The 25,882-nt window shown below is 36.2% G+C and overlaps 1 protein-coding gene across 1 annotated transcript in view; it reads right to left on the bottom strand.

Annotated features, from left to right (window-relative positions):
* The window catches only part of LOC111399810 (nuclear pore complex protein NUP205), a 53,964-nt gene that overhangs the window by 4,977 nt on the left and 23,105 nt on the right, over positions 1 to 25,882 (bottom strand). The window contains exons 13-45 of the mRNA XM_023027305.1: positions 25,072 to 25,341; positions 24,801 to 24,944; positions 24,320 to 24,450; positions 24,114 to 24,233; positions 23,824 to 23,944; positions 21,553 to 21,750; positions 20,705 to 20,823; positions 20,449 to 20,599; positions 14,814 to 14,926; positions 14,587 to 14,668; positions 14,403 to 14,489; positions 14,219 to 14,296; positions 13,437 to 13,637; positions 11,679 to 11,771; positions 11,491 to 11,604; positions 11,183 to 11,353; positions 10,789 to 10,844; positions 10,627 to 10,699; positions 10,358 to 10,548; positions 10,144 to 10,270; positions 9,926 to 10,059; positions 9,554 to 9,605; positions 9,421 to 9,504; positions 7,907 to 7,965; positions 7,459 to 7,800; positions 7,160 to 7,236; positions 6,925 to 7,067; positions 6,354 to 6,694; positions 3,992 to 4,263; positions 3,873 to 3,927; positions 3,733 to 3,809; positions 3,528 to 3,648; positions 3,292 to 3,436 (exon numbers count right to left, since the gene is read on the bottom strand). Of these exons, the coding sequence (XP_022883073.1) occupies positions 3,292 to 3,436; positions 3,528 to 3,648; positions 3,733 to 3,809; positions 3,873 to 3,927; positions 3,992 to 4,263; positions 6,354 to 6,694; positions 6,925 to 7,067; positions 7,160 to 7,236; positions 7,459 to 7,800; positions 7,907 to 7,965; positions 9,421 to 9,504; positions 9,554 to 9,605; positions 9,926 to 10,059; positions 10,144 to 10,270; positions 10,358 to 10,548; positions 10,627 to 10,699; positions 10,789 to 10,844; positions 11,183 to 11,353; positions 11,491 to 11,604; positions 11,679 to 11,771; positions 13,437 to 13,637; positions 14,219 to 14,296; positions 14,403 to 14,489; positions 14,587 to 14,668; positions 14,814 to 14,926; positions 20,449 to 20,599; positions 20,705 to 20,823; positions 21,553 to 21,750; positions 23,824 to 23,944; positions 24,114 to 24,233; positions 24,320 to 24,450; positions 24,801 to 24,944; positions 25,072 to 25,341 (4,542 nt within the window). The remainder of the gene's footprint in view (positions 1 to 3,291; positions 3,437 to 3,527; positions 3,649 to 3,732; positions 3,810 to 3,872; positions 3,928 to 3,991; positions 4,264 to 6,353; positions 6,695 to 6,924; positions 7,068 to 7,159; positions 7,237 to 7,458; positions 7,801 to 7,906; positions 7,966 to 9,420; positions 9,505 to 9,553; positions 9,606 to 9,925; positions 10,060 to 10,143; positions 10,271 to 10,357; positions 10,549 to 10,626; positions 10,700 to 10,788; positions 10,845 to 11,182; positions 11,354 to 11,490; positions 11,605 to 11,678; positions 11,772 to 13,436; positions 13,638 to 14,218; positions 14,297 to 14,402; positions 14,490 to 14,586; positions 14,669 to 14,813; positions 14,927 to 20,448; positions 20,600 to 20,704; positions 20,824 to 21,552; positions 21,751 to 23,823; positions 23,945 to 24,113; positions 24,234 to 24,319; positions 24,451 to 24,800; positions 24,945 to 25,071; positions 25,342 to 25,882) is intronic.

Here is a 25,882-nt window from a genome sequence, read left to right as displayed (position 1 = left end):
TTGTGAATTCAATAATCTCATATGAGACTCGTTGATAAATTTAATTTTGTTTCTATCCGTACTTGACATTGTGTTTCAAAGGTAATCTTGCGCTCTTTTCCACCAAAATTATCTCTATCACATTGCCTCAGCATCCTCGTGGGCCAGGGTTCCTCTTTGATCAGTCTTTGTCTCCTTCATCTTTGAGTGGAGTACCGATACAACCCATGGATTTTCGAAATACTAATATTAAACATGATATATCCTTGGCCAGCCTAGTTATTAAAACTGTTTTGAGGTTCTAGCTTTGTCTTTGTTTGTTACACTTGTGAATGTCTCCTTCAAATATTGGTGATGTTCATGGTAAATAATGGGTTTCTTTTACACCAGTTTCTAGTTCATGGTTGGCTACTTGGCTTAGTCGACATTCAATGTAAATGCAATTCTGAAGTACTATTTACTTCTTTGAAATGATGATTTGCTCAAATCAATTTAATTTTCAAACTCACTTTGGTTTCTACAATACCATATTGAGTTTGAAAGGACGTTAAATATATTGAAAGATTACAAAAATTACATTACAATGATATTTCCCAATTGTGTGCGATTATTTTCCTTTACAGTTAATTGTGTGATTACCACACAATATTTCCTTTTAGAGTTACTTGTAGCCCTATTTATAGGATCTTACTTTGTAATAGGGACACAAGTTTATTAAATAAAATATATAATATTCTAACAGGATTCTACTCTTTCTTGGGCATTCAATCTTTCTCTGGGCCATCCTACTTCCTCCCACAACTTGAAATCCTTATTACAAGACCAGTTATTCAAATATGTGTGTGTCTATCTGGATAAGGTTGCATTAATTCCTCGTAAAACAGAATATAGACAACAGCGGTAACAAGTAGCTCCAGACTGAAAATAAATCATGCAGATTTGAAAGCAGCAAAAGCAGAAACACATAATTTATAACAGAGAAGAAATTTGGATCAATCTACAACATTCTTCACACAATAACTAGCTGTAGAAATCCCTATAATCGTGGGATTAAATTATGGGATTTGGTGATTAATTTTGTGTACTATTTATCATAAATTAGGCAAATTTCTTTTTCCAATTTTAGAAGATAGTATTNTGAAAAGACAGAGACATGACCATGGAACAAAATTAGTTTTAACAATTAGAAATCAGATATTTGCCTTCAGTTAAAAACTTAAACAAAGAAAGTATGGAAACACATACATTTAGACACCGAGATCAGGAATTTATTCAGAACGAGAATTCTCTTCTTTTTTTTTTTAGTAAATAAACAAATATTTTATTAATCACGAATAATACACATGAAGTGTATTATCAATATATACATGAAAGAAACAACATAAAATTGGACAGCCCGTCTATATTATTGGTAACTGCAGCATTAAACCAATTATACAATGTCATATAAAATAATTCTCTAATCTGCTTTGTAATCCATGCATGATCATCAAAATAGCGGCTATTGCTCCCCTCCACACACCAAGCTATGCAACCTGGAATAAGGTCCTAGACAAGTTTGCCATTCTTGTGAAGAACTTTTCTCCTCCATGCCTTCAATATATCTTCCATATGTCGCAGCATTACCCAATCCATTTGTTGAGAAACTAGAATATCGTTCCATAGCAACCGAGCACCATCACAAAGAACGAACAAGTGGTACATCGTCTTCTCATTCCCCCTACACTAATAACACCACTCCATAACATAAAAACCCTTATTTGGAGGTTATCCACCATTAACACCCGTCCTCTCACAACCGTCCATAGTAAAAATGTCACTCGAGGGGGTCGTTTAATTTGCCATACCATCTTTTGGGGGGAATGAGCTCTCCACATGTCCCAATAAGGATCTAAAATAAGAGCAAACTGAGAAAATGCTATCCCTTGCCAACCTCCACCTGCTCCAATCACCCTATCCTACCCTGATGTGCACCTCATACAAAGAGGTCAGAAGCAATGCATAATCATCCAATTCCCAGTCCTGCAGACCCCTCCCAAAAACAATGTTCCAGCTGAAGCTCCTAATATGTATATTTAGGACATCATTCACCATAGCAGACGGCATCATAACAATGCGATACAGATAAGGAAATCCCACTCTTAAAGGTCGATTTCAACACTAGCAATCTTCCCAAAAACTGATAATATTACTATTTCCCACCACAAACGTCATTCTATCCTGAAATTCTCTCCACCTTTGTCGGATATATCTCCACAGACTTACCCCATAAGAACTACGAACCTCGACTAAGCACCATCCCCCCTCCATAACACCATATTTTGCCTCCAGAAGCTTTCTCTCTCCACTCCAAAACCCCACAACCATTTACTAAGTAAGGCCTTATTAAACAATACAAGGCTCCTCAATCCAAGACCCTCCATCCTTATGGGAGAACAAACTGCATCCTAATTAACCAAGTGGAGTTTCCTTTCCTCTCCTAAACCTCCCCCAACGAAACTCTCTTTGAATCCTCTGAGACAAGAATAAGAAACAATGACAAGAAATAAGTAGGGAGATTCGATAGAGTGGACTTAATGAAGATAAGACGGCCCCCCTTTGAGAGTGTTAAGACTTGGAGTTTCATCTTAAAAGGTCAACCTTGTTAAAAGAAGTAACCCAAACCCATATAAATTGGTCTATGTTTTCATCATCATTCAATGTGGGATTATATCTCTTAATATGCCCTTGCAAGATTCTGGCTCTTTTGAGCAGATTAATCTTGAAATCCATATGCTCATTTATTGAGTCTAAATCAAATCAAACCGCTCATTGGAGCTTAATGGGCTCTGATATCATGTTAAAATTTGGGGTTCCATCTTAAAAGGTCAACCTTATTAAGAGTAGCCCAAGATCTTTTTAAATTGGTCAATATTTCAGTATTTAACTAATGTGGGATTTTTACCCCTTAACATGCCCCGCAAGATGGTGGCTCGTTTGAGCAGACCAATTTTGAAATCCGTGTGCTCATTTTTAGAGTCTTAACTAGATCGAATTGCTTGTTTGAGCTTAATGGATTCTGATACCATGTTAAGACTTGGGGTTCCATTTTAAAAGGCCAACCTTGTTAAGAGGAGTAACCTAAACCCATATAAATTGGTCTATGTTTTCATCTTCATTCAATATGAAATTATATCCCTTAACAAAAAGATGTATACGCTTCCAACCCGCTAACCTCCTCTCCACCCTTTCTATAATACTGTTTCAAATATGTATACTTTTAAATCGTGCTCCTAAGGAAAGCCCAAGATATGACTTAGGCAACAATGCAACCTTACAATCCAATATAGCCGCCAAGCTCCTTTTTTGATAGGGCTTCCAAGGTACAGGCTCAGAGCCTGGGAGAACAAGACCGGAGTCACAGCCTGTAGCTTTCTTCTTTACTTTCGCTTCGTCCCTACTAATCTCAGCTCTCCTCCTGCTTTTGTGGGCTCACAGAGAGCTTCATGCTCCACAACTCAGAGTGAGTGGCTTTATGTTCCGGCAGATTTCATTTCAGGAGGAGAGGCCTAAGCACGTTATCGACATCTCCCACTGTGATAGCCTCAAATTTTCCCAAATTTATCTTCAATCCAGATACGACTTCAAAACATAGAAGCAGATAATGCAAGTTCCTGAATTGCTCAACATCTGCATCACAAAAGATCAACGTGTCATCTACAAATAACAAATGTGATACCTACACTTGGTCAATCATAAAGCCCTTTTATAGACTCTCCCCCACAGCCTTTTCAAGCATCCTATTGAAAGCCTCCATAGCAATGGAGACAAAAGATCCCCTTGCCTCAAAGCTGTTACTCCAAAAATAACCCTCAAGAGTTAAGAGTGCCGTTCACCAAAAATGAAAAGAAAACCGTAAAGTTACAGAACTGAATCCACCGGCACCACTTATCCCTGAAGCTACATCGCCTAAGCATATACAAAAGGAATCCCCAATTTATGTAATCATAGGCTTTCTGAATATCAAACTTACATAAAATCCGAGAAACCCCTATGCGTAGTCTTGAGTCAATGCATTCATTTGCTACAAGTACTGAATCTAATATTTGGTGCACTTTGACAAAAGCATTCTGAAATTTAGACACCACTCTCCCCAACACCTCTTTCAATATATTTACCAACACCTTTGCAATATTCTTCTGTATCCTATGTACCAAACTGATAGGACGAGTCTCCTTAACATCCAACGCTCCCAATTTCTTTGGAATCAACACAATAAATGTAGCATTAAAACTTCTCAAGAACCTATCGCACTGAAAGAAAGAAGTAAGGACATTCACAATGTCCGATCGTAACAATTCCAAACAAGCCTTACAAAATGAGAAAGAAAATCCATCCAATCCTGCGGCTTTATCATCATTCATACTGAACACCACCTCTCTAATCTCATCCTCCCCAAAAGGTCTCTAAACAGCTAACATCCTCCTCAGTGATAGTAGAAAAATCTAACCCCCCCAACTCGGGTCTCCAATTAAACTGCTCCCGATAAAGATTTTGATAGAAATTCATCATTTGGGTCTCAATATCCTGTGGGTCCTCATAAGTAGCTTTATCCACCTCCAGCATAGTGATAAAATTTTTATGCCCGTTGAAATTAGTGATCCTATGAAAAAACTAGGTACATTTATCCCCCTCTTTTAACCACTTGACCCTAGATTTCTAGCGTCAAGCTATTTCCTCCATCCCCATTAACCTCTCCAACTCTCTCCTCAATTCTCCATGTTTCTCCCTCTCATCTTCTACCAGTCATCGACTCTCCTCTCTCCTATTCAACTCTTCTTATATCTAAAAATGCATTGATTTTTATGCTAGCTAAAATCTCCCACTACATCCTAATTCCACCTCTTTAGATCCCTCTTCAAAGCTTTCAATTTCTGATCTCACACATAACTGGGAGACCCCTTGAATCGTAAGATGCCCACCAATCCTGTACTCGCTCCCCAAATCCTTCTACTTTTAGCCACATCTCCTCAAACCTAAAAGGTCTTCTTCCATTACACCTCACATTCCCAAATAGAAAAATAGGGAAATGATTAGAATAAGCCCTCCCTAATCTCCTCTAAGTGACCTCTGAGTACTTAGCCTCCCACTCTCCACTAATAAAAAATCGATCTATTTGAAATAGAATATGTTATGGACCCGAATCCATTAGTATGAAACATTTTCTTTTCCAAGTGAAATCCCCCTATTATATGACCAAGTAAAGTCTCCTCAATCAAAGGGAGGTCCACCAACATATTTTTCCCTAATAAAACCAAAGTCCTCCATTGCCCTTGTTAATCTCCCACTGCTAGATCTCTCAGTAGAAAATTGCACAACATTAAAATCCCCCCAATACACGTTGGAAGGTTCCACCAAGCCATCATACCAGCCAACTCATCTCACAATCCACCTCTACTCTCATTAGCATTAGGCCCATAAACTCCTATAAACATCTAAATAAATCTATCCCCAATATTTTTGAATAAAAGCGATAAAGAAAATATCCCTTCATTGACCTCCTCTATATCAAAAACTCTAGTGTTCCACATCACTAACACTCCTCTCGAAGCCCCCCTGAACCCACATATTGATACCCAACATGCTGTCCCCCACCCCCCCCCAAAAGACTGCTTACAATAGCCTTCGAAACGACCTCCAACTTAGTTTCTAGCAGGCATACAAGGTCAGCTCTCCATCCCCTTAACAAATTTCAAACATCTAACCTTTTTCCAACTTCATCAAGCCCTCTCACGTTCCAACTAATTATTTTTGGGATCATCTAAACACTCTGCCAGCCCTCCCCATCAACCCTCCTTGATTTCCCCCCCTTAACGTCATAATTAACTGAGCATTCGAGCAGATTGAGCTAATGGTCACCCTTTCTTCTTGTCTTCTCCCCTAGTATACCCATCCCCTATTTCCTACTAGCCTCCAATTCCTCAAATAATTGCAATAGCCAATTTCATACCCATCACAGGTCACAACCGCCATTTTGCTAAAATTCAGAATTTTTTAAAAAATCCAACTCAAACGCCGGAGGTCTAATGTCAACCACTTTAACTTCCACCATCTCTTCGGCGTAGAGAAGATCCTAGTTGTGTCCCTCCTTTTCTTCTGCCTATACTACATCTCTATCTATATCTTCCTTTTCAGCACCATCAGCTTATACCACCAAAGCTTTATTAGTCCCTAAGTCCCCCTCTTTTGTAGACCTGGAATTTCCTACAATAGGTGTTCACAATCATAGCTGTTGAACCTATCGCCCCTTGCTGTTTCTCAACTCCCAAGGTTGGAATATCTGCCAATACAATTCCAGTCTCTTGCTTCATTACCAACACTAATCCCTCTACTACCTTGTGTTCACCATGCCAACAATCATGTAACAACTGTCTTTTGTTGTATCCAGTATCTCTTTCTCCAGATTCAACTTACTGAGTTCCCCTTCCTTAGCCCAAGGTTCCACCACCACCGCTCTAGTCCGCATTTGGGATTCGCCACTAGGCTCAGCCAGTAACTCTTTAGTGTGGCTCCAGTTCGATGTCAACACCTTAGAATCCAAGTTTGCTACCTTTTCTTCATTGGCAAGATACTCATCCACGCCCAACCCACACTTATGACAATAGGTTTTCCTAGAGCCCACCACGGTCCCGTTATCCATTAACTTGATTAATTCATACAATTCCGCTTTCAACACCTGGATGTGGGCTTTTATTTCAACACTATTCAAGAAACTATCAAATGTGATCTCTGTATTCGTTTCCTAAGACTCATGCACCTTTATTAGTCTTTCCTTACTAGGTCTCGAAGATTTGCTTAGCCGCCCTCTGGATCACTTCTCTCCTTAGTCGCCCTTTGTAAGTTTGCCGTAACTCTGGCATAAGTCATCCCTTGTCAGCTCCCTTCTTCGACTATTTGATGTTTAACCTTGTCTCCGGTAACAAAAGAATCGATAAATGTCGGGAACACAAGCGAAATCGAGGCCCAGCCATCTCCATTCTCCTCTTCCGACACCATCACCACTCCTTTCCGACGTCTCTCCCCATATTGTGCTATCATCATATACCTACCTACGATTGTTTGCACAGCATCGTGCCAAAAAAGCTCAAGAGGACTCATTGAATTTCGCAATCAAATCCTCCGTCTTTCTAGACGCCATCACCTTCTCCACCAAATTCACCATCCAAACAGCTCCAAATCTCCCCATGCAAATTGCGTTTGAAATCTTCGCTCCCCATTCTGATAGTTTAACAACGCCTGATTCGTAAATAGACACTACGATCTCCATTGCCTCAATTCCGAATCAAGAACTAAACACCTTCACTCTATTTGCATCATACTTCCACTGATGTGCAATCGAGGCAACAGACGATAAAATCGATGGTTGGCATGTCCTAGTCACAGCATGAGGGATCTGCAGTCTATTCGACGACGGCGCGTGGGCACTACTGCCTGGCTGACGTCAGAAAGGCCTGCACGGACAACCGAACAGGCACGTGTGGCCGGATAGTCGTTGGAGAATAGGCGGACAGTGGATGCTTGGTTGTCTTCTCTCTCGCTCGAACTGAACTACTCTGATCGTTAGACATGGATGGTGGCACCTTGGGCAACCATGTCTCCATATGCTGGCGCGTTATAGATAGGAGAGGCAGTGGTATGGTTGCAAGGGTTAGCCGCCGCCTGCTAAGGTTTTGTGGCGTGAGGTTAGTGGGATTTCCAGTCATGGGTCCACTGTTGACACCTAGGCTGGTTGGTGTCAGTGGTGGCTGGGCTGGTTTGATTTTGAGGGAGGAGCCTCCATCCCTGGGGGAGATAGGCTGCCGGGTCAGAAAGAAATAACTTTACCCTACTATCTGTTGGGAAATATATCACAACCAATAAGGTTAATGCTTCTTTCAAGCATACTTACCGGAAAAAACCCATCCTTATAGTAGTCCGGTGCATATCAACAGTGGATGAAAACACAAACTTAATACCATTAATACAGCCTCAAGTCATTGTTGAACTAAAGGCTTCATGTAAAAACTTTTGAACATACATGTCCATAGCCTATTTATTTATATGTTATGTGGAGAAAATAGTTGGAATAATGAAGAGATCAACAATTTATTTTGATGAATGGAGATAAGCAGATATTGGAAGAATTCAATGATCAATCTGATCAAACTTATTTAATGCCAACAATATCAATTATAATAAACAAATGAGTATAATTCATTTATATGTTATGTGGTGAAAATAGTTGGAATAATGAAGAGATTAACAATATATTTTGATGCATGTAGATAAGCAGATATTGGAAGAATTCAAAGATCAATCCGATCAAACTTATTTAATGCCAACAATATCAATTATAGAAATCTTGAATATATAATGCACCACTTGAATTTGCTAATACCATTTGGTCTGGTATATCGAGGAACAACGGAACATTCTTTCGAACTTTTCTAATGTGATCGGATAGTAATAAAGAATAAATAGCCAATATCATAGATAAGATAAAAGAGATTATTATTATTATTATTGTTATTATTATTATTTTTTTGATAGATAATTATTATTTTTTTTTTTTTTTTTTTTTTTTTAAAAAAAAACAGTTTTTTTTTTGTTTTTACATTCAAGCTCGTTCGGGCTTATATAAATATGATTAGGGTTTGAAAAATTGTAGAAATTTTTCATTATTCTTGCTAGCACAAGAAAAATTCTAATACTACAATCTTGTTCTCTGTGTGGATCACCGTTGGAGGCTGACAATTGGACAGTTATGGAAGACAGATCCAAATTACTGGAACAAAGATAAAGCAAAGGAATTTGCAGATTGTGAAAATGTATCGCTTTTATCACAATTTCTATCTAAATACAAAGACGATTCCTGGTGGAAATTGAAATTTGTTTTAATTTTCCACTGTACATGTTAAGTAAATTCCCAACAGTGACTACTCGACCCCACCTTTTTCACTTTAAATTGAGATTGGACATGCCTTACTCTACCACAAGTGTTTGCTATTAGGATTTACGAGGCTCAAATAAATATTAAGTGGAATTTTTTACCCAAAATAAAAAAAAAAAAAAAAAAAAAAAAAAGAGTTTATTGAACAGCACATAAGGAGAGGAGGAATTACAAGTCTTAAAACTCGACAGAGCATATTGTACATCACACAATGCTGCGGTTACAATTTTCTGTTTTCAAATATTAGGTTAAATGTTGTAGTGCTAGAAGATAGCACATTTACAAATTTCTTGTGTGATGGGCTAGGTGGAATTTGAGCTTAGAAATGTCACCTGATCAGAGGGACAAAATATTGCTAAGATCTTTTAACTTATGAAACATAACCCAAGAACGTATCTTCAAGATTTTTTTGATAACCATGGGTGTCCTCGACTAATCCCACGGGTCCCTGAAATTTACAGCCGGATACTCACCTCAGTGGTCCTGAGGGGACTCGAACTGGTGACCATTGAGGAACAATCCCAAGAGCTGACCACTAAGGTACCCCTCAGGGTTAACTTCAAAATTTCAAACAAAGGTTTAAAAAAATCAAGCAAAACCACAAACCACATTTATAAGTTGATGAACCATTATACTCCATGACCTCCAGATCCTCGAGCTGAATAATAAGATGCGTTGAATTGTATTGTTACATAAAATTTATCATCTATTACCAAAGAACTGGCCTTTGAAATCTCAATAACATTCATCAAAAAGTCTCTCTCCTCTCGAGGATAGAATATTTATAACACTTGACAATGTGTAAACTTATTACATGTATCCTAACTTATTCTACCAGAAAATCCGAGGCATTAAAAGGATTATTATCTCATTCGTTAACAGCTTAGGCTCATGTGTTAAGGATTCACAATAAGATTTGCAAATATATAAAAAATGGTTTGACCAATGGTCATAAATCAAAAGGTGAGAATGAAGTACTAAATAATCGAAGAGGATGGACCAAAGTAGAAAGAAAATTTCAAAAAGACACCCACCAAGTTCAGAATTTGTTGAGCTTCCTTCTTTAGAATAGCAAAGTTCATATGTGCCAATTCAGCCTGATCTTTGTCAATCTGAACAAGATGACTTGTAATTACCATTAAAGTCAAGAGATGCGAGTCTAAATAAAAGAAAATTTAGCTACAAATTTGTAAAACCTTTTCGAGATCCAGATCTCCATTGTCTTGCTCATCAATTGACAAGAACTGCAAAAGTGTTGGAGGAACATCTGGATCAAGTGTATGCCGACAGTAATGGAAATAGTTAAGCATCAAGGCATATTGGCTGCATCCATAATAAAAAGTTCAGAATCGTTATCTTGCTTAAAGCACATTAATATTACGAAAGGCATTACTGTGGTTAAAACTATACCGCCTTCGCAATGCTTCGGATGATTGAAGTCTGAGAATTGCCATGATAAGCTTGAAAAATATAGAGTGGCATGCGCCATTGGATAATTGATTTGTCGAAATTATGTCAAGACACGTTACTGTCTCCGAGTTAAAGCAGCCTCCAAATGAAAAGCGTTCGACACGTAGTTTGGCCATGCATGTAAGACCAACCTTAAAAGTAAATCGTAAAACAAGTTAATCCCTTGGACGTATAAACTGTAATATATCAAATAAACTAATCAACCTAACCTGTGTCAATATCAGGGCCATCTTCAGGGAACAGTCTGGAGAACCAGAAGCATTCAAGGAAGCATCTAGCAACCTGAACATAAATAAATTAACAATGACAATCAATGTATATATACATATATATGCATGCTGAGGATAGAAAAATGAGGCAGTCTGACTCACTGAAATAATATTTCAGATCTAGTATCAAGGAATGAAATTTTCTGGGACACAGAAACCTGAAAAGGGATGAAAACAAACAATCAAATAACTAAAACGGGAAAAGGTTAAAACATGAATAATATAGATCAAATCCGGGAATCAAATGAGATGCTTGTTTGACATGTTAAGGGGTAATTTACAATTTTAATCCCCAACAGATGGCATGATGTAACAAACATCCTGTGGTTTTCTAAAGTAAATATTCCTCACTATATGCTCCAAGAATTTATAAATGTATAAACAAAACCCCCGAGACACAAAAAAAATAAATAAATAAAATTCACCATCCCTTTCGAAGGTGGCACACTAGGAAAAAAAGGGGGGAAAAAGAAGAATTACGTAAAAAGAAAGTAACCTCAACAATCTGAGACCAGCTGGTTAACATATGAAGCTGAGCAGCTTGTTCTTCTAGGTTTTTGTTGTATTTCCATCCCCATCTCAACAGTTGCTGGATAACTTCTCGTACTTCATTCAATTCAGCCTCACTGGTAAAGGAGCTCATCTGGGGATTAAATAAATTGCATTTCTGTGGAGAGAGGAAAAATGGACATAAAAATATATACCATTGAGTTAGGGAGGCCATGAATAAAAGGATAAGCAACCAAAAGAATTAAAGATTAAGAAAAAAATAAAAAAGGGAACACTCAGAGACCAGAAACGCACCTGGCAAAGTTTATCCCTGAAAGAAGCTAGGTCAATCAAACGGTCACCACGCTCTGAGAAATAATAGACACCACCCTTTCCCGAGGTTGCTGGGTTGGTAAGTATATCTTCAGCCTAAAAAGCATGTAGGGTCGGGTTAATGATAATGAAAAACTAGATACCAAAACCACAAAAATTGTTGATCTTACCAGAGAGGAATATTTTAAATTAGATACAAACTGAGAAGACTTCAGTGTGCTATCAGGACATTTAAACTGGACAACTTCAAGCAATTCTAGCACCTACATTGAAAGAAAAATACTCAGCGTTATTACCACTGATCATGGAAGGACATAAAATAAAAGTTTGTCAGGAGGACGGTGAAAAGGAGTAATAAATAAGAAGTATGCATAACTAGGCTTAGTAAATATCACGGACGGAAAAAAGGAAGAAGAAAACAATATAATAGCAATTCTAACAAGTACTACATTCAAGCATTAATTAAAATATCTAGCGAATGAACTTCCATGCAACCATAACTCAGCAAACTTATAAAAAGATCAACTTATTTTTAAGCATAAATTAAGAAGCAACGCAGAACCCTTCTGCATCGTACCAAAATGGCCTTCGAAGATGACGGGTTAAAATCATAATGTTAACAATTAACAACAATTTTAAATTTTAGGTATTGCAAACTTAATGTTCTTATAAAGAATTGAAGAAATAAATTCGAGATCCTAAAATATTGGAATGTGAAATCAGAATTGCTTCTGTGTATTTCTGAATGAATATATACAATCTACATGCCACAATTTATAGTACGTATCGAATGGTGTCAGAAGTATCCAAACTTGGATACGTATCGGATACAAGTATGTAATGAGTTTATAAGTATCCGTGCTTCTTAGGTTTCAATGGACATCGATCCTTTGCCATTGACAGAAATTTCCGTCATTCGATTGCTCGTGATAATCAGGGTATCACAAAAGATATGAATCCTTGTTCTGAAGAACCTAGCTCTAATACCATGAAATCAGAATTGCTTTTCTGTATTTCTGAATGAATATGTAAAATCTATATACCATAATTTGTAGTAGAACAGATGTGAAGAGAATAAAAAGATGGTCTCATGAACTAGGAAAGAAAAAATGTCTTAACTATGTAATGTCTTAATAAGGTACATTGAATCAATCCAAAATCAACCACAACTAAATTGTAGCCAGAAACGTGTGTTCGCAGACAATAAAATATTGGATGCAGATGGGAGTCCCCTAATCATTAATAACTAAATGGTGATTTTTGTTGACTGCACAGTCGTGTCACAACCTCCAATCTCCAATGGCTGGCGTTACTCTACAATAACAACCTGGTTGTAGCAATCGACTGCAAGATAATTTTCAGCAATTAAAGGATATGACAACTAGAAAGTATTGGCCGACTCATCTCTGATGACCAGTTCCCGGCTTCCATCGGGCCAGCTGGTAAATTATGGCAATTATAGTCATGAGTATCAGAGTAGAAGTGGGTTAGGCGGTGTGTATACCGCTCATCTATGTTAATGTTTTTTAAAAAATAATGTTTTTACATTATCAAAAGAAAAACTTTTGCTTCTAAATGGACATAGCTTCCTTCGACAAAAAGTATCAATAGGTTTATGCCAACTTCTATAGGACATAAATCCTGGCGCTGAAGCTTAATCATGTGATACAAAAGCTCAGATGATGCATGTGTGGCATGACCATGAAATTTCTAAATGAACAGTCTTCAGTACTAAAATTTATAAGTTTCAATTGCTACTCGTACAGATAATTCTAACCTTCATATTGAATGTGTATACTTAGTTGCATCTCACTGTCACATTTCCCTAGTAGCCCCAATAATTTCAGAGAATTCAGCCACAGAAACAAGTTTGGAAGCAAATGCTTCTCCAAATATACAATAAAGCAATCCCTAATAGAAACTGGTACCTTAATCTTGCCAATTGAACCAATTCTGGCAACTTCACTGTTGTTTTGAGGAACATAGAAAGAATCACCGTCATTTCTGTATTCAGCAATGCTCTGCCCAAATAGTTGAGCAAGAATACTTTGACATGTTTCTCGATGAAGAGCACTTGTCACATCTGCACTATGTAGCTCTACTGCTAACAGTTTCAACAACCATGCTCTCTACAAAGAGAAAGTGAAAATTTAGTAGACATAAAAAAATCTGTTTAATGAAATATCAACGATAATCAGCGATATTGAACTATTTATAATAAGCCACTACAATTTTGCATAAAGTCATAAACATATATTCAAGAGTCATGATAATTTTATTTGAAGTCAAGACAACCCAGGAAGCAGAATTAATTTGTTCACATGAAACTCAGAAGAAAGAAATTCTTGAAGTTATATAGCTTTCAATCAATAGCTGATTTTTTCTTCATTCACATTTTGGATAACAATGAAAGAAAATATTATTATTGAGGGCCAAAGTCTTTTGGCTCAAGAAGTGTACTAATCATTTTTTTTTTCCCTTCTGAATCTCTCAGGTAGTACACTTATCCTTCTAAATCAGTAAAAAGTTTTAGAACTATAATAACCCATATAACTATCGACTTCCACCTTCAAGTTGTGTATCCATTTATAACAAAATAAGAAAAAGGAAAAGACATGCATATGGCCTGCGCAAGCAAACAAAAAACCTTAATTAAGATCGTCCAGTACTAAGAATGAGAAGATGTAGATAGAGTGATAAATAAAAAAACCTGATGGAGAGAGCAGATACGAAGTGCTTGACTGCTATTTCGTTTAGGCAGTGGAGCAACACCAATTGAACTCAGATGCTGAATGATAGAGAAACAATAACAGTAAAGATCAATCATATATAAGAGAAAACACGACTGCTAAAAAAATAAATAAAGATAAATCCTATGATGTAGCAATAACAACCTTCACGAAGAACTGGTACTTCTTGGTAGCCAACAAATCCATAGTAGGACTAGAAGTCAGTGGATCCACACATAATTCATAAAGGAGCTGCTAAAGAAAGTCAATGTAAGCTAACAAATGTACAAATAAGTCAACTCTTCATCTATAAATAAATAAGTTAGACATGAGGTAAATACAATTTAACCTGAAAACCAAATTCATGAAGCAGTGCATTGACCTCAGGCTTCGAAAGCTTATCCACCACGTCAAGAATGACTTTCAAACAACTACAATTTTGATTCAAGCACCAGGTTATTTTTTACAAGTGAAGAAATGAAAATCTGGTCAATCAACAATAAACTAAAGCACAAGATATGTTTGCAATAAAAGAAAAAAGATTGGATAAATTTCAAAGAAATAGTAAAATATAACCTGTAATGAAATTTTGGCTGAAGGACCGTACGCTCTACAGGGCTATCAACATCAAATCTGAGCAATAGGTGCGTGATATTAGGGGCTGGCCTGCTGATGTTATCAATGAGCAGCTGCATTCAGGTAATGATGGAACTTTTAGACAATAGAAATCCTCTATGTTGCTGTAATGGAATTAGAATCAAGTCAAATCCAGCCTGCTGTTAGCTAATGGATAATGCAAAGTTTGAAAACTGGTCCAGATGTTGACCTGGAAAAGCTAGAGGGTCGAAGGTAGAAAGTTCGAACTGGTAGTAATGACAAATAAATTATATACCACAAAACTGACGAACTTAAGTTACTTTTTCAAATTAATTAATTTGTATAGATAAAAGCACTGATTAATGATTAAATTCGGGGACATTTAATTTTTATTGTCATATGGTGAATTATTTAATACTTATATAGTATTTTACTGTGTTATTGAAATAAAATTAAAATGATGATCGCATAATTAGGATTGGAAATGAAAAGAGAAATTAATTTGAAAAGATAAATAATTTCCACCAACATGGTTTTCGTTTTTTAAATAGAGCTACTACATTTTTGATTTATTCAACTTCTCTGATTGAAAAAACATTCATGAGTGTGAGCTAATAGTTAGACATATAACTCTCCCGGGCCTTTCATTGTATTGGGCTGAAAGTTGCAAATTCTATAACTTTTAAATTTGATAGGGCCCAATAAAGACATCCTAGAATGTTCACTAGTTAGTTGGTAGGAGGGATAAAAATGTAATAGGCTATAGTAAGGGATTGCCTACAAATAGGAGGGGGGAAAAATGGGGAAAGCAGGCAAAATATTGAGTATTTGGTTGAGCTAATTAGGAGAGATCCAGCCTCTTGAATTGCTTGGAGCTGTTATCCTTGTTACTCAGTAAACTCGTTACTATTTTCTCAATTACAAATCTGCATTCCAATACCAATTAATCTGGTCTTGAGTGTCTACTACAGCAATTTGATTGCTATTTCTCAGTTCTTAACAAATCATTTAGCATCCACTCAAGTATTACAGATTAGTTGAAGTGGGGGACTTTATAAAATTGGTATCAGAGCCTCGATTCTTGGACAAATGGAAACTAATTTCAGCAGAGAATTGGAGGGAAGATGGGGCTAGTTATTGAATCAGTTTGAGAAGATGATAATGCAACGAGAAGAAGAAGGCCGAGACGGTGATTCGGGGTTGGATGCCCAAGGTCGACTCATAATATTCATGTTCTACAGCGACAATACAGAGTGGCGGTTGTCTAGAGTTGAGGAAATTTTCTCTAAATATCAGTTATCAAAAGCGGAGAAGATAGAAGCTGCTATAGCGTGTTTTAACAGTGAAGCATGGGATTGGTTTAGTGGATAGATCGACATTGGCCTGTGCGAACTTGGGATGAATTGAAGTGTTTGATGTGGGATCAATTTCGCAGGAAGGAGGTCTCCATGGTTGAGGAAATTCTAGCATGCAAATTGGAGACGAAAATTGATGGATATCAGTTAGAAGTACAGGAAGATCTGAAATCTGAAATTAAGAAGGCAATGTCTATCATGATGGAGTAGTTCGATTCCATGATGAAAAAAATGGGACGAGCAGGGACGAAAAAAGGTCTAGTCGAGACATCGCCTTAAACTATCTTCAATTCAGAAAATACACTTGAATCAAATGAAATTGGGGCAATTACGGACAGCTTAAATCGCAAGGAGGAACAGGAATCGAAAAGGAAGGAAAAAGGGCAAGCAGCGACCTTGCGTGATGCCGTGGTTGATTGCACCGAAAGCACTTCCCCATATTAGGATGTGCATACGGGTCATTATTGGCTCATGGCTGTGTCTGATTTCTACCTTGGTGTTAGATCGAATAGGAGCAGATGTGTTGAATTTTGAATCGAAGTATCCTTGCTGTTACTATTGTTGTGGCTCGAGGTCGTTGCACTCTTTGGAGTAGCATAAGTTTCTTGAATTGGTCGTCGAAAATTACTTGGAGTACGTGATATGGTTCTATTCATCTGATTTTCTACTTTCATTGCTAGATTAACTGCATTTGTCATGGTCCTAATCTCTTGGAGAGCCAGTCAATCTTGAATGACTACTTTCAAGCCTCCTATATATCGAGCAATTAATTGAAATTCAGTTTCAGACAAATCAATTCCTCTGTGTATTCATTTACTGTCCTATTATTTTGTCGATAATTTTGATACTGCTGGTACAAAAATTGTTTATAATCCGGAGGGAGAAATCGCCTTTGCAATAAGCATTTCATCTTGGGCCAGGTTTGCACACGTTGCTTTCCTTGTCTTTGACGATTAAAGTGTAGTTGTTCCCACCATGCAGAAATTAAGGAATAATTTGCTTGTCTTGAATTGATAATGAATGAAAATTGTACAATGGTCCTATATTTTTAGGTAAATTATTCCTATTCCTAATAGTACTAGGAGATTGAAATAAGGAAACTATGAAATTAATAAAACTCTAATCTACTTGAACTTCTAAAAACTATAATCCTAATAAATAACAAGAGTTCTATTACAAGCAAACTAAAAATAAAATAAACTTCTAAAAAAAAAAAAAAACATATTAGTAGTAGGAATGTACTACATCACCTTTTCTGCCTCAACACGAAAATTTCATTTTCCGCCTCTAGGACACACAAGGTTTAAGTATCCAACAATTATGGCTGCTTGTATAGTAAACATTAATTGGGGCCATGCATTTGATTTCTAGAGCAACTTAGCATTTGTTTGAGCCCCATTTTAGGGAAAAAATAAGTTTTTAACAGTGATTTTTTTGGAGAATGTATTGATAAAAGTAGGCAAATATTTTGGGTTCACGTATAAAATTATTTTATGAGGAGAATGTGTAGTTAAAATGAGTTTACGGAAAAATGAATTTTAAAGGAATGGAGCTCAAACAGGGGCTTACTATGTGTCATCATAAAAGTAGCTGGTTGACACTAAACATATCTCACAATCCATGACAGTGACAGTTTAAGTGAAACCTTCATTTTCCCCAGAAAAAATCAATGACATTGTATCAGAATGGCTTTAAAGGCTGCAGGCACGAAACTGAATATCATTTATAATTTCTGCAATCTGTTTATCCATTGTAGCATGCGAGTTTAAGTACAGAGAGAATATGACACAAGGCATAGAACAAAGCAAACATTTCACAGTTAATAGAAGCAAAGGAGACTGGACATTTCCCCCCTGCCCATGGAAAATATATCACACTTTAGAAATCACCAAAGACAATGCATAGGTGCATTCTGCATAATTAGTATATCACGTTCGTCTTCTTCGCTCTAATACTTCATTTCCTGAGCAATCACTAACATCCCTCAGTAGTTTCACTAGATTCCATATAGAGAAGGTTTCAAGGGAGCAGCTCACAGTTCAAAGGATTTTAGTTCTTCAGCCTTTGTCCTCAAGACATAAGTGTGCCTGGGGGAAGAATGCCAAAAATGTTGCTAGAAAGAATGTTACTTGTCAACTGTCTATTTCTCATATGCTAACTTTATTATGGCCAAATCAGGTAAAGTAAAATGTAACATCCCAGAATTTTCCACACTAGCTTATTAACAGACAGAAAAAGAAGAGATAAGACAAAGTGTTGGAGAAGGAAATATAAGAGAGAATGGGAGGAAATCTAATTAAGAATTTATGAGGGCAAAGATAAAAGAACAAATACATGGTTTTAAAAGTAAAACTATGAAAGCGGTGCTACAAGAAGAAATAAATTATAAGAACAATTGCACGTGAGATAAATGTCCTCAATTCATTAGGGACACAACATGCCACATTTTTATAAATGTTAGATAATAAAATTAGGAAAACGATCAAAATTGTGTGTAAAACAATCAATATAATGTGAAATTAATTATATAAACTTCATTTCAAATTTTTTAAAGCTATACGATTTTTGATAAAACAATAATATTATTTCATTTCCACCGGTAAAGGGTAATAACAAATTGATGAAATAGTCACTCTTTATATACAAAAGATTTCACAAGAAAAATTCAAAATTAAAGATAAAAGATCATTAAATTCAATGGAAAGTAAAATAAAGTAATAAAATAAAAATACAACATATGCACTTGTCAAGGTCCTTATTTTTTATTGAAAGCCACGTGCCAGTGTGTCCACCTTCCAGAAATGTGATTCATATATCAGCACACTTAAGCATTGTATTTTACATTTACATCTAGCATTGTAGGAGATTTGTAATGTCTATAAACGCTTTTTATAAAGAGCAGTTGTATTGATCAAGTATCAAAAAATATGAGTCTATCATCAAAATATTCTAGTTGTAGTATTTGGTTTGGCGGGAGTACACTGGATGAGAAAATGAAGTATCAAAATCATCTATTGAAGGGGAAAACATGTGTTATAGAATCACGTGTTACAGTTGTTGTCTACAAGATATTTATAATTTTATTATGAAAAATTTTAGAGACATTACAGTGGCGCCAGATTATTTAATATATATTATTTACAAATTGCAATTATAGAGAATGATACCAGAGCTATATTCTAACAGTTAATTTAAAAGATTGGGATATTGAAAAACTTTCGTCTTATACAGGTCAGCCACTATTCAGGTCTCTACAAAGAGAAATGCCCACTAACATAGTTGTCAAGAAGAAACAACCACAGAGATAGGTGCAGTCATTTCTGCTATTAAGTTCTACAAGGACAGCAGATGTTGTACTAGATCACATATAAGCTATGTTAACTCCACACTTTGATTTCTACGGAGAGTCTGTCTGCCTGTGAGACAATACAACACCTCAACATTTCTCCCTAGAGAATGAGACAACAATGGACCGACACCTCATACAACTCAAATTACTAAGCCACAACAAAAATTTACGACCAAAGTAAAAAGATGAGTTTTTCCTGATATTTTTTTCAGTTAATATTATCTCTTCTATTTGGAAACACAGTACTATATTTTTTTTGTCAATATTATAATTTAGCATCAAATTATTAGCTTAATAATGTTACGAATAATTTGTTCCTGTATTCATGCCCTAGGTCAAGATGCCTTTTCAACCAAATCATTGAGCTGTAAACTTGATTCTCCACAAACACGACAAAGTCCCTCACAAATGGACACCCATATACAAGGCCATTAGCATTAATCTAGCATGCAGGAGCCAATACTGTCAGTATGGTAAGCATAATATAGTGGATCTTAAGTTAAAATTGTCAGTTTTATTTGCTGAATGAACCATGACATTGGTTAACGGATTCATAGATATTCGAGCTACATTTATGACAGTGATTCTAGAATGCAATATGGGAAATCTAGAAAAATGCTAAAATAAATTAGATCATAGTAGGTCCAGGACAACAAATTTTTAGATTCAAATACAGGAACCTTATATTTGGGACACATTTGTTCTATAGAAGTTGCAATTAGCAGATTCCATATTATTATTGGAGTATATTCAAGGTTTCTCCCTATTTCATTCATATTCTGAGAACCATTAATCATAAAAACTAGATTTTTGATTCTCGGTGTGATTCCAAATTTGAAGATTAGATTAAATAAAAGTCGGATCTTTGACAAAATGGCTCAAATTAGGAATGGCAAATATAAAAACTCACTTGCATTATTAAAACACCAGGATCTTCGCTGCTCTCCTCAATAATCTGACTCTCTTCGGATCTTAGCTCTAAGCAGGCAGCAAAATCCTCAATCAAAGCCCCAGCAGCATTAGACTTCAATAGCAACTGTGAGAGCCCAACCATGCGAGAACTGCCACGCCAGCAACATCTTATTATTATGGTCTTAAAACATTATTACCAAATGTGTCGATAATAGGAGAAGATAGGGAAAATGTAGAACATAAAGAAAAGTTGCCTTAGAATACTCAAAATTTTGATCGAACATCGCTGAACTTGAGGTAGAAAATCATATCTGACATATTCCAATAAAGCTACAATTTGATTATGATCTTGGGAGAGTATGACTTCCAAAGGCTGCATAACAAAAAACCCATAAGAAATATAATCTATAAGTTTGACATGAAGTACAGTAAATAGAAATTCGGAAAACTTTGTCAGTAACTATTAGGATAACCATTGAGAACTTGAACAAGGGAAAGACAAAGAATCATTGGGAAAAGCACTTCAGAAGTGATGAAATGTGCAGCAAGCAAACCAAGAACAATTTCATGATCTCCGTGACAGAGAAAATTAAATGGAAACATACCCAAACGGATATGTCTAAACTCCATGCAGGATTTGTGTTTTTGTGCAAATACTCATAGGCAGATGCTGGTGCATGTTGGTGTGCTTTCTTTCTTTTTCATTTTTCTATTTCTTGTCCTGGGTAAGGCTAGAAGGATCACAAGTACTACACCCTCAAAATTTTGTTGAAGACTAAAAAATCTTTAACCATAGAGAACAATGTTTGCAATTGTAAGCATAGGTAATCAGTTACTGTGTTCAACGTAGTTGAAGACTCACAAACTTTATTAGTAGATAAGCATGATAGCAAAGCTAAGCCAACAACTACAAGGCAACATGGACTTGCATTATCATATGAAACCAAACTATAAAGCAAGCCTCATGAAGAATGCTTAAATTGTTAATCTTCAGTTATATGAGATATCGTCAAAATTGAAAGAAGCACAAATTGGGCTTCTATATTATGTTTCAAGGCCTAATAAATAACCAGGGCTTGAAGAAAATCTTTTGAGACAATACCTGATACAGAGGGCGCAAGAAGTCAGAAACAATCAAATCTTTCTCCATCACAAGAATTATAATTTCCAAAGATAGGAGAACAGCCTTCTCAAGAAGTTGCCCATAAATTTGACTGGCACGCTCAGTGATTAAAAAATTGACTCCCGGTAGGAGAATTGACATTATATTCCGAAAAGCGGTTCTACCGCTCATAAAGTCCTACAAAAAATCCAAATTGTTAAACAATAAATCAGCCAAAACACCAAAGAAAAGATAAAATCAGCAATCAACTCCTCAATTTTGAAAAGTTGTCGAACTTCAACCAAAATTAAAGTTCAATGTTGACTTTACACCTTAAAACATTTTTATAATTGAAATTTGGCCTAAACTAAATTCCAAAGTTCATAAAATAGGGTTTGTCATGTCAAAGCTATGTCCCTCATGTGTCAAAAGTTTAAGGAACTTTAACTACCTACATAGATACATATATGTTAAACAACTAGATCTAAAAGCTTAAGAGATCATGAAAGGCCACGTATGTATCATTTATAAATTGTCTTCAACTCACTCCCTCACATGTAGGTGGGTTTATTTTTTAACCATCAAAATCTTGCATGTGCAAAATTTCATTAAATGGGCTGGAAAACATGGACTCGTGGACTTTGTATGATGTGATACCATGTTGAATTACTTACTCCAATAACGCATGCCTAAGTTGCATAGACACAAACCCGTCAAGCAAGAATGCTAAAGCCCTATTATTTAGAGAACTTAATGAACCACCTAGAGTCCTAATCGACCTATCAGCTAGCACGTGGGATCTTCTTATGTATATTAAGATATAACCAAAGGCTTCGCACCTTTGAACAAGAGCTTACTCGCTATGCTCCTCATCCTTTCCAACTAGTATTTTTTTTTTCTAAATCTAACAATCTATACACCAACTCCACTTCCAAAGGCCACAACCAACAATGAGGTTCTTGCTACCTCTCAAAAGTCAAAAGAAAATTATTCTTCCAATGTTTCAGCAAAAGTGACTAAAGCAAGGGGGAGAGATTTTTCGAAAAAGTAAGATACGTATAAGTTGATTTAATTCTTTAAATCTTTAAAATCTTAAGTTCACACACACACACACACTATACATATACATATACACATACATATACATATATAATTTTATTTTATTTTATTTTAATATAAGGCACTATATATGGCATGTCAGACCGTTGACCGAAAAGAGTCTCTAAAGCATTTCTCAAGTGTTGGTTATTTAAAAATATACAAAAAAGAGGACAAGGGCACATGATATGTTTGATAACATGTCCGTAAGCGTCCAAGAAGCATCGGGAGATGACACGCTACAAGTCGAACACTGACATGTCTCCCTAGTAGGATGTGTATGTACATCATGGATAGACACCCCCATGTGACATGCTGGATGCATACCCTAAGTGCAACGAGATCGTGCCCCAACTAATGAGAAATTGAGAATCTTAAAAAATGTAAAAGATTAGAAACGGTACATCGTGTGTTGGGCACATGCGCAAGTATGTCGTACTAGTCAAATTGCAGAGTGTTAATCCTTATATAACAATATTCCATAAGATGAACGTACAAAAAAACAAGATCTTAATATGGATGTGAAGCTATACTAAAAATATATGAAATAGGAAATAAAGATATACGCTAATATGTGAAGATGGCACAAGTTGAGGATAAGGTAAAAGGAGGATGATACATATTTGAGGCCTTTGTACATATGAAGAAAATTTCCTTCAACAAGGATGTATTTCCATTAGAACATGTTAGAATAGAGGAATAACAAAATGCGCACAGCCTTGCAAAATATTCAAGTTCCTTAAATCATTTAGATGGGATAGTTGATCAACACAGATAATACGTAGCAGTATAATATTTTTGTGATGGAAGAGAGTGAACACACTCTCCCGATGAAATGCTTCATTTTGTATGGTGCGGCAAAAGAGGAATTATGTAAACCTTAAATAGATGGCAAATAACAGCTAATTTGTTTAATAAGACAATGATCAGATTATACTACAGAGACCAACTTAACAGCAATAACAGAAAAATGAGTCCTGCTACAGAAACAGGTTCAATGACAGGTGACAGGTTTTTAAGCAGACATACACTAGGCGAATTCTCATTGGGAAAAAAAAAAAAAAAAACCAATGCCAATCAGGAGTTGACATTTCAGCCCCTGAAACAGGCTCCTGTCACTAAGCCTGTTCATTTGGCTTAATCCGATATCAATAATCAAAAGGATGCCAATACCTTCATTAATTCTATGGCAGGAAGATGCATCTGCAGAGAAGATTGTCCCTTCCCCGACAGCTGAGATTGATTAACAACAATGTCGACATCCTCTTCTCTAACGTCATACATGCTCAGCATCCTATACATGACAACAAATGGAAATAAAAGGTCATACCATTGTCATTAATGCAAAATTTATACTGGATGTTAAACACATATAATAGTGAAAATAAAGAAAATCAGAAGTCGAACTTCCGTAGGAGAATTCAGAAAAACTGCTATAGTACATGAACCATTAACAAACTCACATTTGGAAATGCTTAAGACAAGCCACAACTAGTTGCCATTTATCACAGGGGTCAGCATAGGCTCTCTGTGGAAATGGGCTGAATACATGGTCATATATAAATCTGAAGATGCCAATAAATCTACAAAGAAAAACGCACCATCATTGAACAAAATCATTTCACAATAAAATAACTATAAATCATTATAATTAATTTACAGCCAATACCTATGTCCTCTGTCGCTAATGTTCCTTTCCTCAGCAATAAGAACATTTAACAGATTGATAAATGATATAGTTGAAGGGTATTGCTCTCTTCTTGCTTCAATTTCATTTAACTCAAATTGCATGTCATAAACCTTCAATTGAACCATAAATACATATAAAATTGATGATAACAGAACCAGAAAAACCCCTCTGCCTCTTCTTTAGTTAAATCATACTGCGCTCAATCATTTAAAAATACATAACTAAGTTATACATATCCAAGAATTGGGAAAGAAACATGAAAGGAAAGGAAGGAATGAGACAGCTTAAAACCAATAAACCAGAAGCGCTTGCTTTCTGGTGAAGCACAATTCACATATTAAAATTAATCATTTTCAGATCAGCCGTGGCTCCATATCAACTTAACCTTGTACCACATGCAAGTTCAGATTTAGTTCAATTCTTTCTCAAGCGAGCCAAACAGGATTTCAACCAAACCTACCTGTGTGCCCACTGCTTGTCCACTGTTCCCAATATTAGGCCCAATAACTACTGGTAGATCGTACTGCTCTAAGTAACTCCAAATTGCATCTTTCATAAGTGGAGACACGTGCACAAAAGTAGCTATGGCATTTCGCAAAGCACCCTACAAGTCACAGATGCAAAAGATGGTCAAAAGCAGAAAATACAGCAGAATATGTATAATAACTAACAACAGGACAAAATAAAACTGAGGAATAATATGGAATAGCAGAAAATTCAGAGACCACAACCTTGAGATAAGGAGGCACGTTTTCATAACTGAGGAGCTTGAACAGTGGCTTGATATCAGGAAACCAGTTCTTCCTTTCAATGGGATTCCCATTTTCCACAACCTGTATCACAAAGAAAGAAACACGTACAAACCAGTCACGCGTACATTGATGTTGATATACAGTTTTGGAAAGGAAGATAACAATAATTTTACTTTTGAATAATTCTCCAAAATTATATATATTTGCACACACAGAGATTGGAGTCAGCATTAACATCGTGGGAAGGGTTCAACAAATGTTCAGACTATATATATTAAATATGAACGAATGCATGTATGCAAATGAAGGCTACCTGTGGATAAAAAATTTCTGCCATCAAATTCTTTATACAGTCAAGGTAATTACATTTGTTCGATCTCACTGAATGTTTTCATGAGAAAGAAGTGAATAAACTTACATCAATTGAACTAGAGAGAGCGCTCTCTCTCTCTCTCTAAGCAATGGCCCTCTCGTTTTAAAAAGAAATAATCAACAATCTTCAGTAAAACATTTTTTTTAAGAACTGGTGTCAAACAACACCAGACTACCCGCTATAATGGCGGGCTTAAGAACCGGTCCAGTCTCCAACGAATTTTTCTCGGTCCAGGACTCCAGGCTTGTGGCTAATAGAACTTATGCACCTCAGAAAGCAGTGTCCTCAATTAATATCCACGCATCCCTTACATAACCAGGAAACAACCAATTCCCATAGTGTGTTCTCTCGGATACCAACTCTTTTTTCCGTAATAATATTACACGGTCCAGTCTCCAATGAATTCATCTTCTGGGG

Source organism: Olea europaea, chromosome 9 (genome assembly GCF_002742605.1).
Source record: "Olea europaea var. sylvestris chromosome 9, O_europaea_v1, whole genome shotgun sequence".
NCBI lineage: Eukaryota > Viridiplantae > Streptophyta > Magnoliopsida > Lamiales > Oleaceae > Olea > Olea europaea.
Note: the sequence above shows the minus strand (reverse complement) of the source record. Positions and strands in the feature narration are given on the sequence as shown.